Here is a 12,647-nt window from a genome sequence, read left to right as displayed (position 1 = left end):
CGTTTCACCATTTTCCGTAATATTTTTATATTTTTGCTATTTATAAGTTTTTCAAAATTTCGTGCGAGCAGTTATCTCCATTTACGCCATTATAGCGATTACAGGTTGAATTTCCGCGATATCTACATTTTTGGGGAAATACAGGGCGTTACACGGTCCGGGCGAGGGGGAAGGGGGGGTGGGCTACTCGGCAAACAATGCTACGCATTATAATCCTGAAGTGATTCAATCACTCAGTGTCACGGTACCTCTTCATACTATAGACATTTACTTTTCAAACCACTTGATCTGTGTCACTTCTTCTTTTTCTTTCATAAGGATCCCCGCAAGTCTCCGGTTTATTGTTGTTGTTGTTTTTTTTTTTTTTGGGGGGGGGGGCGAAGTAACCCCCATACGGGAGAGATGATGCAAATCGTTGGCGCTCCAGTTTCCAAAAACGGCCGTCGACTAGGGGACTGTAGTGTGCCAGTACCCCCAGGCGGCGCCTCTTTCTATACAGCTTTGGATGAATAAAGTTTTTACCACCACCACACCACCCTTAACGAAGAAGCAAAATAATATTCCTGCTTTTTTTGTCACACACAAACCTCTGGTAGCAGAGAAGTATACAGTTAGTGATATTTCGTGCATTCCGACCTTTGACACGAATAACGCAACATGGTCTGAAGTCCCTGTGTCCAGCACCTTGCGTAAAACTTGGGGCGAGGAGAGAGGCGAGAGTGTGGCATCTTGAGATAAGCGTCACGCTTGGCGGATCATGCCTGCCGGAAGGGAGGAAGAGTGCGACGATTGTCCCCGTGGGATGATCAGGGTCCGACAGCGGCCGGACCGGCAGCTGCTACTGGCATACAAAGCGTTTTCTCGTTCTCACGACTGTGGTTTGTTTAAATGCACACTTTCGACCGCTGCGGGCGATATTCGACGTCATCGACGACACATATCCTTGCCGGCTCTCTGGGCTACTGTCCGAGTCGCCAGTCACTGCCAACGACGAACACTTTAGGACGAGGGTTTGTGAAGCAGCGACTACGAAGTCTTGGTTGGTCGACATGAAAGTCATTCACGTAGTTCTGACGGTGCTGCTCGCCGCTCTAACACTGTGCTCACTCGTCCATGGATTCGGTGAGTGCGGGAGCTTTGTTTACACTTTACAAGGCGAGTTGTTGCCTGTTAAGATATAGCCGAAAATGAATATTCTTGCGCAGCGATACAATGAGCAATATATAGCGAAATTCGGCATTTTTTCTGCCAGATTTGTCGTATTTTTAAATAAGTTGAGTGCCAATTTACTGCTAGTCTTTCGGCCCGAGCGCTGCGTGTTAGCTGGGTCGTTATTATGTGTGTAGTCCTGGAGGGTGAAACCAGAATGGTCTACTAATTAGGTTACAGTCCTCACTGCTTGCGTGCTACGAAAAGCCCAAAACATGTAGCATGCAGTTTGTTCTATAAAGAAACTGTTAGTGCTTGAAACATGCGATAATCTGCGGTCCGGTTAGACTGGCTTTTTACGGATTTATACAATTTTTGTTAAGTGAACTTTGAAAATTACATCCTGGGGCAAATCTTGTATTTGTTTTAAACATGCACGGCAATGTGGTAAGTATGAACAATTTAGGTTTTAAAAAGATGATGCATGTACTTAAACCTGACACGCGCTTTAATGTTAAGGGATGTCCGAGTACATCCCTTAACATTGTACAGTACCGATCTCAACGCTATTTTCATACTAAACAGTGAAGCATTGTTATGACAATGCAACTGCATCTCTACATTACTAGTAGCCACCTCTGCGTAGCTGAGCGTTAACTAAGATGATTTTCAGAGCTTACGCCTTCCTATTGAAATGCTTGCATTTTTTCAGGTAGCCTTAAATCGCAAAAGTGTGGGAAGATAATATCGGGGAAATTCGTGAGTATGGGCCAAATTGTTACATTTTTTCTTACGCGTCATTTCACAGAGCTTTCATTGCTTTATTGCCTCTTTCCATGATGAGGTTCGATTCCAATTACTTTTATCCCCACTCAGTCGAAGGTTTTCGGCCGAACTGCGTACTGCAGGCGCCTCTGCCGATCGTTCCCACTGAAGACTCAGCCCGAACCTGATGGAACACCCTGCTGGGTAGGCCTCCAAACTTTTATTCAATAAATCGGCAGGATTTAAAAGCTGAACACCCACGCAGTAAAATCGTCATTTACATGCACAACTACAAACGGAACCAATATTATTCCTTTGCATAGTCAGATAAGTGTCGGTTACAGTTCGATGGATACGTTAAAGCTTCACCACATTGGTCAGCGCTATCAAGGTTGCTTCTAATTGCTGATAATTTTGTTAAGGTAACCCAAACAGATAGCTCGTAAGAAAAGAGTTTTTGCAAAAAAGAAAACGGTCCCCATCAAAAGAAGAATTTGGATTCACTTGTAATCTTGTAATGTAATTGAAGCTGTTGCTACATTCGCATCTGTTTGCTACCCTCCTATAAAATGCATTTCTCTTTAACTTCATGCCCACAAAGCATTGGGAAAACTAGAGCAGTTGCCAGCCCAGAACGCCATTCTTTCCTTAGCCCAGCTCAGCAAATACTTCAGCCCGTTTTGAAACTCTCGGCTTATTTGTTTTGCGATGCCCCTTAAAGTGTTATTCCAACGCCGTTGTTACTGCAAACGAGAGGTACGCCAGCCAATTGCAGCGATGCACACTGCAACGACACATTCAGGGTTAACTGAGGATCTCAGTTTTTAGAAACAAGTGAATGCGGGCCGTCCTTTGGAAATGAGGCCCTAATTGCCGTGATAGGCCCATAATAACTTAGTATTAATTTATGTTAAAATGTATTTCACGCCTGCTTTCACATATGTTTGATTAGCACCTAACGAGCATGCGTCTAAAAAGCCGTATCGAATGCCCGCCTTAACCCTTCGGTGAGCTCTTCTCTGCAGGGAATCGCACACTAGCATCCGCCACCGCAATGTCAAACCGAGTTATATAAAATAACCACTTTTGCTTGCATTGGAGCAGTGAAGGTACAAATATTTTACATTTTTTCAAAAAGCATTGTGAAGTTTGCTTAGAGGAGCTTTTGGCGGTGTATATCCTCGTCAATGCAAAAAGAAATTCCTTTTTGGGGGGTTTCTCGAACCAGAAATTATCTTGGTTTTTGCTTTTACAGCGAAAGCTGTAAATTGGAGCTGTGCGGAATAATTTCAGCTTTAGAGCAAGTTGCAACTTTATAATGTAAAGCTACAAGTTTCCACTGATGTATTTGATGACATCCGGCCGTTTGCAATTCACAAACTCAGAAATATTCAGCTATTGTCAGGAAGAAACTGATAAAAATATTTTAACGGGGGTGACGTCTTCCCCCGTGACCTGGAGTGACGTCTTCCTGACGTCGCCTGACGTCTTCCCCCGTGAGCCGGAAGCGAACGTTGAAGAAACGTAAAAGTGGCGATGAAAGGGAAATTGTCATGCTTAGATGATTGTGTATGGCAGAACAATAGGGCGTTGCGTCATACTTGAAGAAATCATTTTCAAACGAGGCGGTAACCTCGCAAGGAGCAACACGGGCAAATTGCGCTAAGTTTGCATAGGGATTTCATAATGGGTGTATGTCATCAGATTTTGTTGAGATCGCAATGGCTTGGCGCCATCTGTCTGTCACTGCCTCAGCGCAGTAAGAAAGTTTCATATCCGAACATGTAAATTTAAAATTGCTTTATGCTTTAATAAATATGGTTTGGTAGAGTGCCCGCTTTGACAAGTTGCCGTTACGAAAATACTTGCATGTTGGGTAAGTTTTAACCGCTAGGATGACAAACATACCGCTTTAAGCTTCAATTCAGTGATAAAAAACATGCGTTTTTGTTTTAGTAAATAGTTCGGAACGCCTCATTTTTGAACACCTCATCCAACTCACATGGAACCCACCATGTAACTCACCATTCATAAACAATGCAGTTGGTGTCGATCAGTTAACATCAAAGGCTAGAGAGGCCTTTCGGCGTCAGCTTCCATCAAGAAATTATTAGGGTAGCAGCTGTAAACACTGAAATCCAATAATTTCGGCTTTTATGCGACTGCTTTTACTGTCTAGCAGCACATCTTTTACTTGTCAGGTTTCTTTTTCTTTGAGAGCTCACTCCTCATGTAATGCTTGTTATCTAAGGCTTTGAGGTAAATGAAAATAAATAAATAAATAAATAAATAAATAAATAAATAAATAAATAAATAAATAAATAAATAAATAAATAAATAAATAAATAAATAAATAAATGATTACGTGTAAGTGTTCGTACTTAGGGCGTGGACGGAATAGCGCATGACGAAGGTCACCGTAGCCTACAAAGCGTGGTGATCGCACCAATAGTTCACGTTCAAATAGAAACCACGCTGCTCATTTAATTTATTCGTCTATTTATTTACGGAGGATGTGGTGCGCTCCCACAAAGGCGTTTCTAAATCATGGAGGGAAGGTGAGTGCGATGCATCAGTGTGTAAAACACATGGTGTCTTTTATCAGCCTGTCCAGAGCAGTTTTGAGCAGTTCCTGGGAAGCCCAGCACAGCTATCGGAATAACAACTCTGTGCAAAAATAAATGACAGAGCCGCTCTTGAGCAGTTCTGGGCATTCACAAGAGACACATAAAGGTGCCATATAGTCGCGGAACAGTGAACGACACCCACTCTGTTTCCATTACCTCTGACCCGACGACAGCATGGGAAAGTGAGCTAGTTTTGTGTTGGTTACTATATGAGGAACAAATGTAGGTGGCTGCTGCGAATACCAGTGACTTTATTTCACCTTCTTTCGCACGAGCGACACACTATATATGGCTTAATGGGCGCAGGTCTAGTTAAAGACACCTTACGGAGAAACGACCGAGTGACGTGAAGCATGCCGCAGGTGTGGCTCAGCTGGACAACGGCGGCTTATAATGAACTAAACCACGTGAAGGAGTGCACGGTTCCCACTTTCATAGCCTATCGCTTGGTTGCTAAGAAGCATCACAGAAAACGCAAATGCACAGATCGGTGGGCTCCGTGTGCCAGCTTCGCATTAATAAAGTCATTTTCGGAATCAGCGGAGCGTACGCACATGCATGAATACATACCTATACATACACACACACACATACATACATGCATACATACATACACACACACACACATACATACATACATGCATACATACATACACACACACACACATACATACATACATACATACATACATACATACATACATACATACATACATACATACATACATACATACATACATACATACATGTAAGTATGTACGTAGATATGTATGTGGGCATTTCGAGACAACAACAGGGACGGGGAAATCGCTATGATAAAACAGTTATATCACTGAGTTCACAGTGCTCAAGCCTCCGATGTTATCACAGTATATTTTCCAAAGGTATTTAGAACATTGGATTGGGAACTGGTAGGCGTAAGGGTTAATGGAGAATACCTTAGGAACCTCCCATTTGCTGTTGTCGTTGCCTTGCTATGTAACTCGGGGGGCGAATTGCACTGAACATACTTGCACTGGGAATAACGAATTGCACTGGACATGTGTATATAGTGTATTTACGGTGTTATACACATGTATGTTGTTATTTTATTTTCCAGAGTCTGCGCGGCAGAGGAGAATGCCTGGATGGTCGGTGCAGGCCGCTTACGAGTCCCAGTGCGCCACCGAGGAGCCGTTAAAGCTCAGCTCCCACCTTGAAGCTTGCATATTGTCACGGGCTCTTGCACCTTGGCAAAGGAAAGCACTGTAATGAAGAAGCGAAGATTACCCAAGTGTTCAGATATGGCCACCCTCTCCTCCAAGGATACGCGCCACTGCACTGATCGGGAGTCAAGCTGATACATAGCCTTGGAAAAAGGAGAAGACGACGCTGAGGGCCTCACGGACGCGCGCGCTGTTCCTTGGACATTGGGGCTGCCTTAGCTACCGGCTTGTATTTGCCTGTTAATACATTTTATTACGAACAGTGCCTTCACTGCCACGTCACAGTATCATGCTAAAAAAATGAAAAAGAACAGCAAGAAAAAAAAACGACGTCTCGCCTATTTCATGTAAGATCAATAAACTATGAAGCCCTTACCAATTATTTACTTAGCCCTTGCAAATTACCAAAAAGCAGGTAACTTTCAAAGCGTATAGCGTAAAAGAATGAACAAGCGTCGGGCAGAGCTAAAGTTCCAAACAAGGCGTCTCGTCATTTATTTGCTTTTGTGTTCGTTGTAAGGATTATAGTTTGTTTTATGCTTGCAGCATTGCTTTGCAGCTTGTGTCGTGGCGTTGATGTCCACATGAGTGTGCGAGGTAGCGAGTGCGTCTAGATCGCGAGTTAAAATATCGAAATACAGGAGGTCATGGTTAAAAGCGCTTATGCTTCCCGCCCATCTTTCCAGCACTCATGTGTATGTGGGCTGCCGCCTCGAAACTCGAAACAAAAGGGGCATCGCGTTTCTTGGCGATTTCACAAATTTAGCGTCTCTTTCTAAAGAAAGTTGCGAGAAGCGCAAAAGCATCCTCTCATCAAAATTGCGTCAAAAGTGCGTCAAAACCGTCGCTAAAAGTGCGTACAATCGATAGGCGAACCTTCAAAGACCGCAAGCAAAGAAAGAACCCATGCGACGATTTTGGTGCAAAACGCGGACGGTCTAAATGCATACCGATACGTAAGGTTTATCCGACAAAGGTATACTAATGTACCCCGTTTTCGTGATCGATGCGTTCATTGTCTTATCTAGAACCGTTTCCTTTTCGCGATTTTCAAATAACCGTTTTAACAGAATGGAATCCCGGTTTCACGCGAGCGCCGTGTGTACAGAGGTCGACAAACCGATCTAGGGGGAAATGCCTTAGATTTCTGGCAGGCCACCACCAGCAGTCTCGCCAAGAAATCTTTCGCTTCGCCATGAAGTATCATGGGCCCGGTACCAACGAACGTACCCTCACGCCTAATGTTCCGTGTAGGGCGCAGGCCTTTTAATGCCGAGTGTTCCCACATCCCCAAGCGTGCAATGCCCTGAATTTGCGCAAAAATGCATAACTGGCGGAGTTAACACATTTAATCGCGATGATAACGTAAATGGAGATAATTGGTCAAACGGAATTTAAAATAAATAATTACAAAAGTGAGTTTACAAAACCAGGGACACGTTTCTTCTAAGCCAACCGCACAAAAATAAGAAGAGAAAAAGTAAAATCCCGGAAAAAAATGACTGAAAGACGAATAAAAATTCTGAAAACAGACCGACCGTATGACGTCCTGTATTTTCGCAAACGTGCACATTTGGCGGAGTTGACTTATCGAATCGTTATGCTACCGTGAATAGAGACAGTTGTCGAGGAAAATTTAGGAAAACCAGAAATACAAAGTCACATAAAAATTTAAAAATTACAAAGCAAGCTGATGAAACAAAAAATATGCCTCAGTGACCACCAGAGTGACCGTCACCACTTTCGACGGTGTACAAATATTGAAAAATCAATTTTGATTTGATTTGTTTTGATATACGCTGCCCCCACAAAACCAAGACAAAAATAAAAATGCGGCCGAACAGAAACGACAGAAACATGACAGAAACACCAATAAAGAAATCGTGAACCAGCGGGTCTTCACAATTATGCCTTGCATCTGCACACACGCACACACACAAAAAGACGTAATTGGCGAAACTAAGGCGCTTAATCGCTGTGATAGTATGGATAGATACCTACGGCGAAAAAAGGGAAATGAAAACGATAAAATACTAAATTAATCCAACGCATCTGGCTTCTCATAGCCAAACCTGGCTATAAAAAAACTGAAAATGAAGGCAAGCGGAGCGAGAATTAGTAGACAATTCTCCGAACCTCTTTACAGTTTCATCAGTACAAGTGAGAAGGCTTGCTACATGGACGCATCCACAATAATTATTGTCGACACCTTGGGAATTCTTTCAAACTTTTATAGACAATTAATGCATTCAGGTTTTATCTCAACCCAAGGCGGCGAAGAAATGGACCTTTTTGTAGCTTTATTTTTGCTTGTTTCGGAACGAAACTTGACGGACTTCTTTCTGGGAATGTAACGAATGCAACAGGAACCACACTTTGCCATTTCTCCTTCTCCTCCCAGAAGACTCCCGACAAGAGCAAGAACCTGTCTTACCCCATTCTTTAACCTGATTCTCCCTAATCCTAAATAGCCTATAGCCCGCCTTGCTCCCAATAAAGGCTCGGATCTACTCTCTCTCTCTCTCTCTCTCTCTGAGCTGAGAGAGAGAGAGAGAGAGAGAGAGAGAGAGAGAGAGAGAGAGAGAGAGAGAGAGAGAGAGAGAGAGAGAGAGAGAGAGATGTTGTGAGGTGAGTAGTACAGCTTGAGGCGGACGGCGTGGACTATTTAAAGATAATTTACAAGGTTGATTGAGGTAGGCAGCTAGGTCGTTCACTCGCACTCGCTGCTCCACCAGAGCGTTTTCTTCTTCGACGGCTGGCTAGGCTGCCCGCACATTCTTGGCACATGCCCACTTTGGGAGGATTGCACCCTTCGCATCGGAGTCTCTCGAAGCTTAGCGGTGATTTCAGTTTTCTAACAACCGCCCTGTGGCATAGCTCCCCCGCAGGAAAAGCGCCGACTCGGTGCTGCATGGCTATAAGGTGTGGAAGGCGAGTCAGGCGAGTAGTACGGCTTGAGGCGGGCGACGTGGACGATGTCACTCCAAGGTGTTGGTGGCGAGCTGGAAGAGAAGATGGGGATCATTTCAATATATGTCTCTGGCATATTGTTTTGTGTCTTGCTGTAGGAGCAGGCGGTTCTAGCCTTCCGAATTTGCCGGAAAACGCTGCTGCCTCGCCAATTCTTCGTGACTTGAGTGAAACGCATAGAAAGAATAGAGGCGCGCCTCTCTCTCTTTCATTGATTGATTGATTGATTGATTGATTGATTGATTGTGGGGTTTAACGCGCCAAAGCTACACCTGAGCTATGAGGCGCGCCGTGGAGGGCTCCCAAATACTTCTGACCACCTCGCTATCTTTAACGTGCGCCGAAATCTCGAACACACGGACGTTTTTACGTTTCGCCTCCACCAGATAAGCAGCCACCGCGGTTGGGAATCGAACCCGCGTCCTTGGGCTCACCAGAACAGCTCCTTTGCTAGTGAGCCAGCGAGGCCGGTCTGTACGCCATGTCCCTTTGCGGAGACGATGTGCGCCCTTGTGGTGTGCGGGGCTGTAATCTCCCTCAACGCCGTAAACAAGGTCCAAGCAAAATGTCGGATCCAAGCTTGGATCCTCTGTCCAAGCAGAATGTCGGATAGGAACAGAATCATAACTCAAAACCGGAGCCTAAAATGTAGTTTTGCTGCACTGATTCCAAACCCGAACTGTTTTTTAAGGTGGAAGTTTTTTTATGGGGGTAAACCTGAACACGAAAAGTTTAGTAAGCCTGTCTGCCCGTTTGTCGGTCGCATTAAAGGAGGAGCAAACGTTTCTAAAACCAACAGTTAGTTAATTCCAGCCCATAGCGGTGGTGGTTCTTCTTAGCCCAGAAGTACCTGGGCGATCGCTTCCAGGCGGGTCGTTTTGACAAGCTTGAGAATCAGAGAGAAATATCACGGGTAACCATGTGCTCGCCGGTTGGTTACTGACCCACTGGAGATGGGTGGGTAAATGATTGGCGATGAAAAGGGGAGTGTGCAAAGCGATAATAAGAAAGAATGGGATATACAGAGCGAGTGGAATAATGGAAGAAGAGGGGAAATAGGACGAGAAGATTGTGTAGCTTGAACGCGACAGGGCCCGTCCCCGGGGAATCAGAAGAGAACGGTGAAGTGGAGCGTGGCGTCATCGCAAGTTGATCCAGGGTCGACCCAACTCGTCCGTCATCAGCGAGCTGGACGATTAGTTCAGACCACCCTCATCATTGTGCGACCCCGGGGGCTCAAGAGCGCATATGAGGTTGTGATCATAAACCCCCTTGAGTATTTGCGTCCCTTGACTGTGTCTCCTGCCTGTCTCTCTCCTCGGCGCCGCAGCTATACGTCAGCAACGCGTGCAGGAATGTCCGAGCGTGACACACAATGCAGCTTGAAGGGTGCCGTGTTTACAAGGGCAGCGGTCAACTGTTCTACGTCAACAGCAAATGTCTAATCGTGAACTCTACAAAGCAATTTGTTTGCTCATGGTTTGCAAAAGTGAAGGTATGGAAGCTTGCGCAGCGGTGCGAGCACGCTAGAGCAATGCTAAATGGTACACTCTGGGTGCTCAAAAAAGGTGCGTACTAACCAAGAAATCAAATAACAGGTACGAATATAAAGGTTAGAGTAAGCGCAAGCGGGAGAATTTTTCGCGAGCTAAGCGGATGCATTCAAACACGGTAACCTTTGTTCCAAAATGGCGACTATGGCGACTGTGCACAATAGCAGCGTGCGTACCTCAGTCTCTCCATTTCTCAAGCGCTAGCACATGCACAGTGCAAACGTCACTCACGAAGTCTTCAGAAGAAGTCCAAAAAGACCCTTGCATTTAAACCGCGTTTGTTGTTGTGATGGATAAAACAATGCCTTGCTTTCACTGTCGGCCTTCTACATATTCGCTGCCAGAAGTTTGCACGTTCTTAAAATCATTTCTTCGCACCGCTGCTTATGAAAACGTTTCTTGCTGGCAATCACACTATCGCAGCACAGAAGGCAGCTTATGTCATGCTTTTTTCAGCAACCACATAGTCTTAGCCTTCATTGGTGAGCTCAACTTGTAAAACGAACATGAAGAAGCGAGAAGCTTGGTGCTGCTTCTGCCTTTTGACCCTTTTTCTGAGTAAGTAACGGCGATGCCAACCTTTCTTTTTGTATTCGTGTAGCTATGACAAATCCTAGCATTCATTCTGATCGTGAGCTAACAAGGTCATCAGACGTTGCTGCAATTGCTTGTAGTGATCACAAGGCACACTACGATCACCGAAAGGTTCTTCTTTTTCACACAGAGATCTTTAACACTGTTTGCCACGTTCTCTCGCAAAAGCTATTGCGTGAAACACGGGTGTACGCCGGGGTGGTTCGAAGGCTCCCACTTCTCCCCCCCCCCCACCCCCACCCTAAAATTTCCGATCCAAAATTTCTGAAATTTCCGGAAGGAGAGAGAAACGAATGAGTCCCCTAGCTTTGTTGCCTCTCATCAAAAATGACTATCGATAATCATTCTGATGTCGCTATGCCCCAAATATACGCAGTTTTGATCTATACCCGCAACACGACGACCAGTCAGTTTGCGATTTCACTGAGGTCAAAATTAACAAAACACTCCGAAAGTCATGTAGCGCGGCATCATATCGAAGATTCTTTTTAGTTTTAATTAAAAGATCTCCGGCTTTCTCTTCCTAGTTTTCATGTTTTGCTGTTTTTGCTTATTCCTCCCACCATGTTCTCCCTTTCGCTCTTTTCGGGGCCCGGCCTTGCCCGAAATGAAATCCTACGTACGCAACTGCCGTGAAATGTACTGACCAAGCACTGTAGTTGAGCCATTGTTCTTCCTGTTGCTATACCAATAAAGCATCTGCGGAAAACAGACGTAGAAATCTTAGGAACAGGATTCGCCACTGTCGGTTTCTACTCGTCATATATACTCTTCCCGGTAAGTTCTTGAAAACACGCTTTCGTACCTATCAGTACATAACCGAGACAGCTCTATCGTAGTTGGTTGTAGGCGCGATATGCTTTGACAGCCCTTTGTCACTTTGAGGCGAAAGGCCCTATTGTTCCCTCTCTGCTGACTGCGGGGGAAATTCGTGAAGCCAGCTTCGTGAAGACTTACTCCTGAAACCCCTTTTGTGAAGCCTCCAGTGCTTTTCGTTTTATAACTTGCTGCCGGAAAGATTTATGTGCGCAGATGAATATGGCGCCGCGAACATGCGATTACCTGACGTTAGCCTAATGACACGCTTTGAGCTCTAACGTCCTCAATCGGAACCCGCAGCAAGACGCACAAGGAGCATGGCGTTGTTTGGAACGCCGTAAGGCTCAACTCGAAGGTTACGTAACGTGAAGCCTATATGTAGGGCGTTAGGCCTAACGTCACGACTCGCGATCTAACGCTTTCAACCTTGTTCATCGGAAAATGTGGGCATTGCTCATCAAGCTGCTAATGACAGTCGGCGTCGTAAGGCCTCAAAGTGAAACGTTACGCCTAAGCCGCCACATACTTTAGAGTTGACGCTATTGGTCTAGCAACATAGAGGCGTCTTCGAGTTGTTTCCACTTGCTGAACTTCTTCAGGCAGTGCAGCAGTAGCATTCTCGTTTCTCGAGTGCGGCGCGCGGAGACGACACTTTTAGGGGTGAGGCCCCTTAGTGGGTCGGGCTGTCGGTTTCTTATGACGTCGTCTCCTGACGCCACGGTACTGAAACACCGGGACACTCGTTTTCCAACGCCTCGCGCTAGAACGTAACACATTCTAAAAGAAAAGAGTATAATGTATAAGAGCGGTTCAAAATATAGTGACATGGTTTAAAGATTTGTGGAACGCTGCCAGCCCGCTTCAGCAACCGTCAAGCAGAAGCAGAAGCTGTTTGTAGACGGGTTATAATTTTTATTATACTCAAGTACTCATCGGCTTTCGACTGTAGGCCTGATAGGGTCGGG

The 12,647-nt window shown here is 45.1% G+C and overlaps 1 protein-coding gene across 1 annotated transcript; it reads left to right on the top strand.

The window, feature by feature from the left end:
• Nucleotides 1–834: 834 nt before the first annotated feature.
• Nucleotides 835–6,078, top strand: LOC144144993 (uncharacterized). The gene is made up of 4 exons (XM_077676492.1): nucleotides 835–1,122; nucleotides 1,862–1,908; nucleotides 2,026–2,118; nucleotides 5,641–6,078. Exons 1-4 carry the CDS (start codon nucleotides 1,050–1,052, stop codon nucleotides 5,719–5,721), a joined length of 294 nt encoding a protein of 97 aa, XP_077532618.1. The 5' UTR covers nucleotides 835–1,049; the 3' UTR covers nucleotides 5,722–6,078.
• The last annotated feature ends 6,569 nt before the right edge of the window (nucleotides 6,079–12,647 follow it).

Source organism: Haemaphysalis longicornis, unplaced genomic scaffold, assembly GCF_048455015.1.
Source record: "Haemaphysalis longicornis isolate Haplotype H1 unplaced genomic scaffold, Haemaphysalis longicornis Haplotype H1 scaffold_7, whole genome shotgun sequence".
NCBI lineage: Eukaryota > Metazoa > Arthropoda > Arachnida > Ixodida > Ixodidae > Haemaphysalis > Haemaphysalis longicornis.
The sequence above is the reverse complement of the archived record's forward strand: the minus strand, read 5'-3'. Positions and strand labels throughout refer to the sequence as shown.

Bases quoted from the DNA above. Each gene is read 5' to 3' on its own strand.
- LOC144144993 (XM_077676492.1), top strand. From the start codon at position 1,050: ATGAAAGTCATTCACGTAGTTCTGACGGTGCTGCTCGCCGCTCTAACA. The intron at 1,909-2,025 runs GTGAGTATGGGC...ATCCCCACTCAG, and splicing joins AGATAATATCGGGGAAATTC to TCGAAGGTTTTCGGCCGAAC. The intron at 2,119-5,640 runs GTAGGCCTCCAA...TTTATTTTCCAG, and splicing joins CTGATGGAACACCCTGCTGG to AGTCTGCGCGGCAGAGGAGA.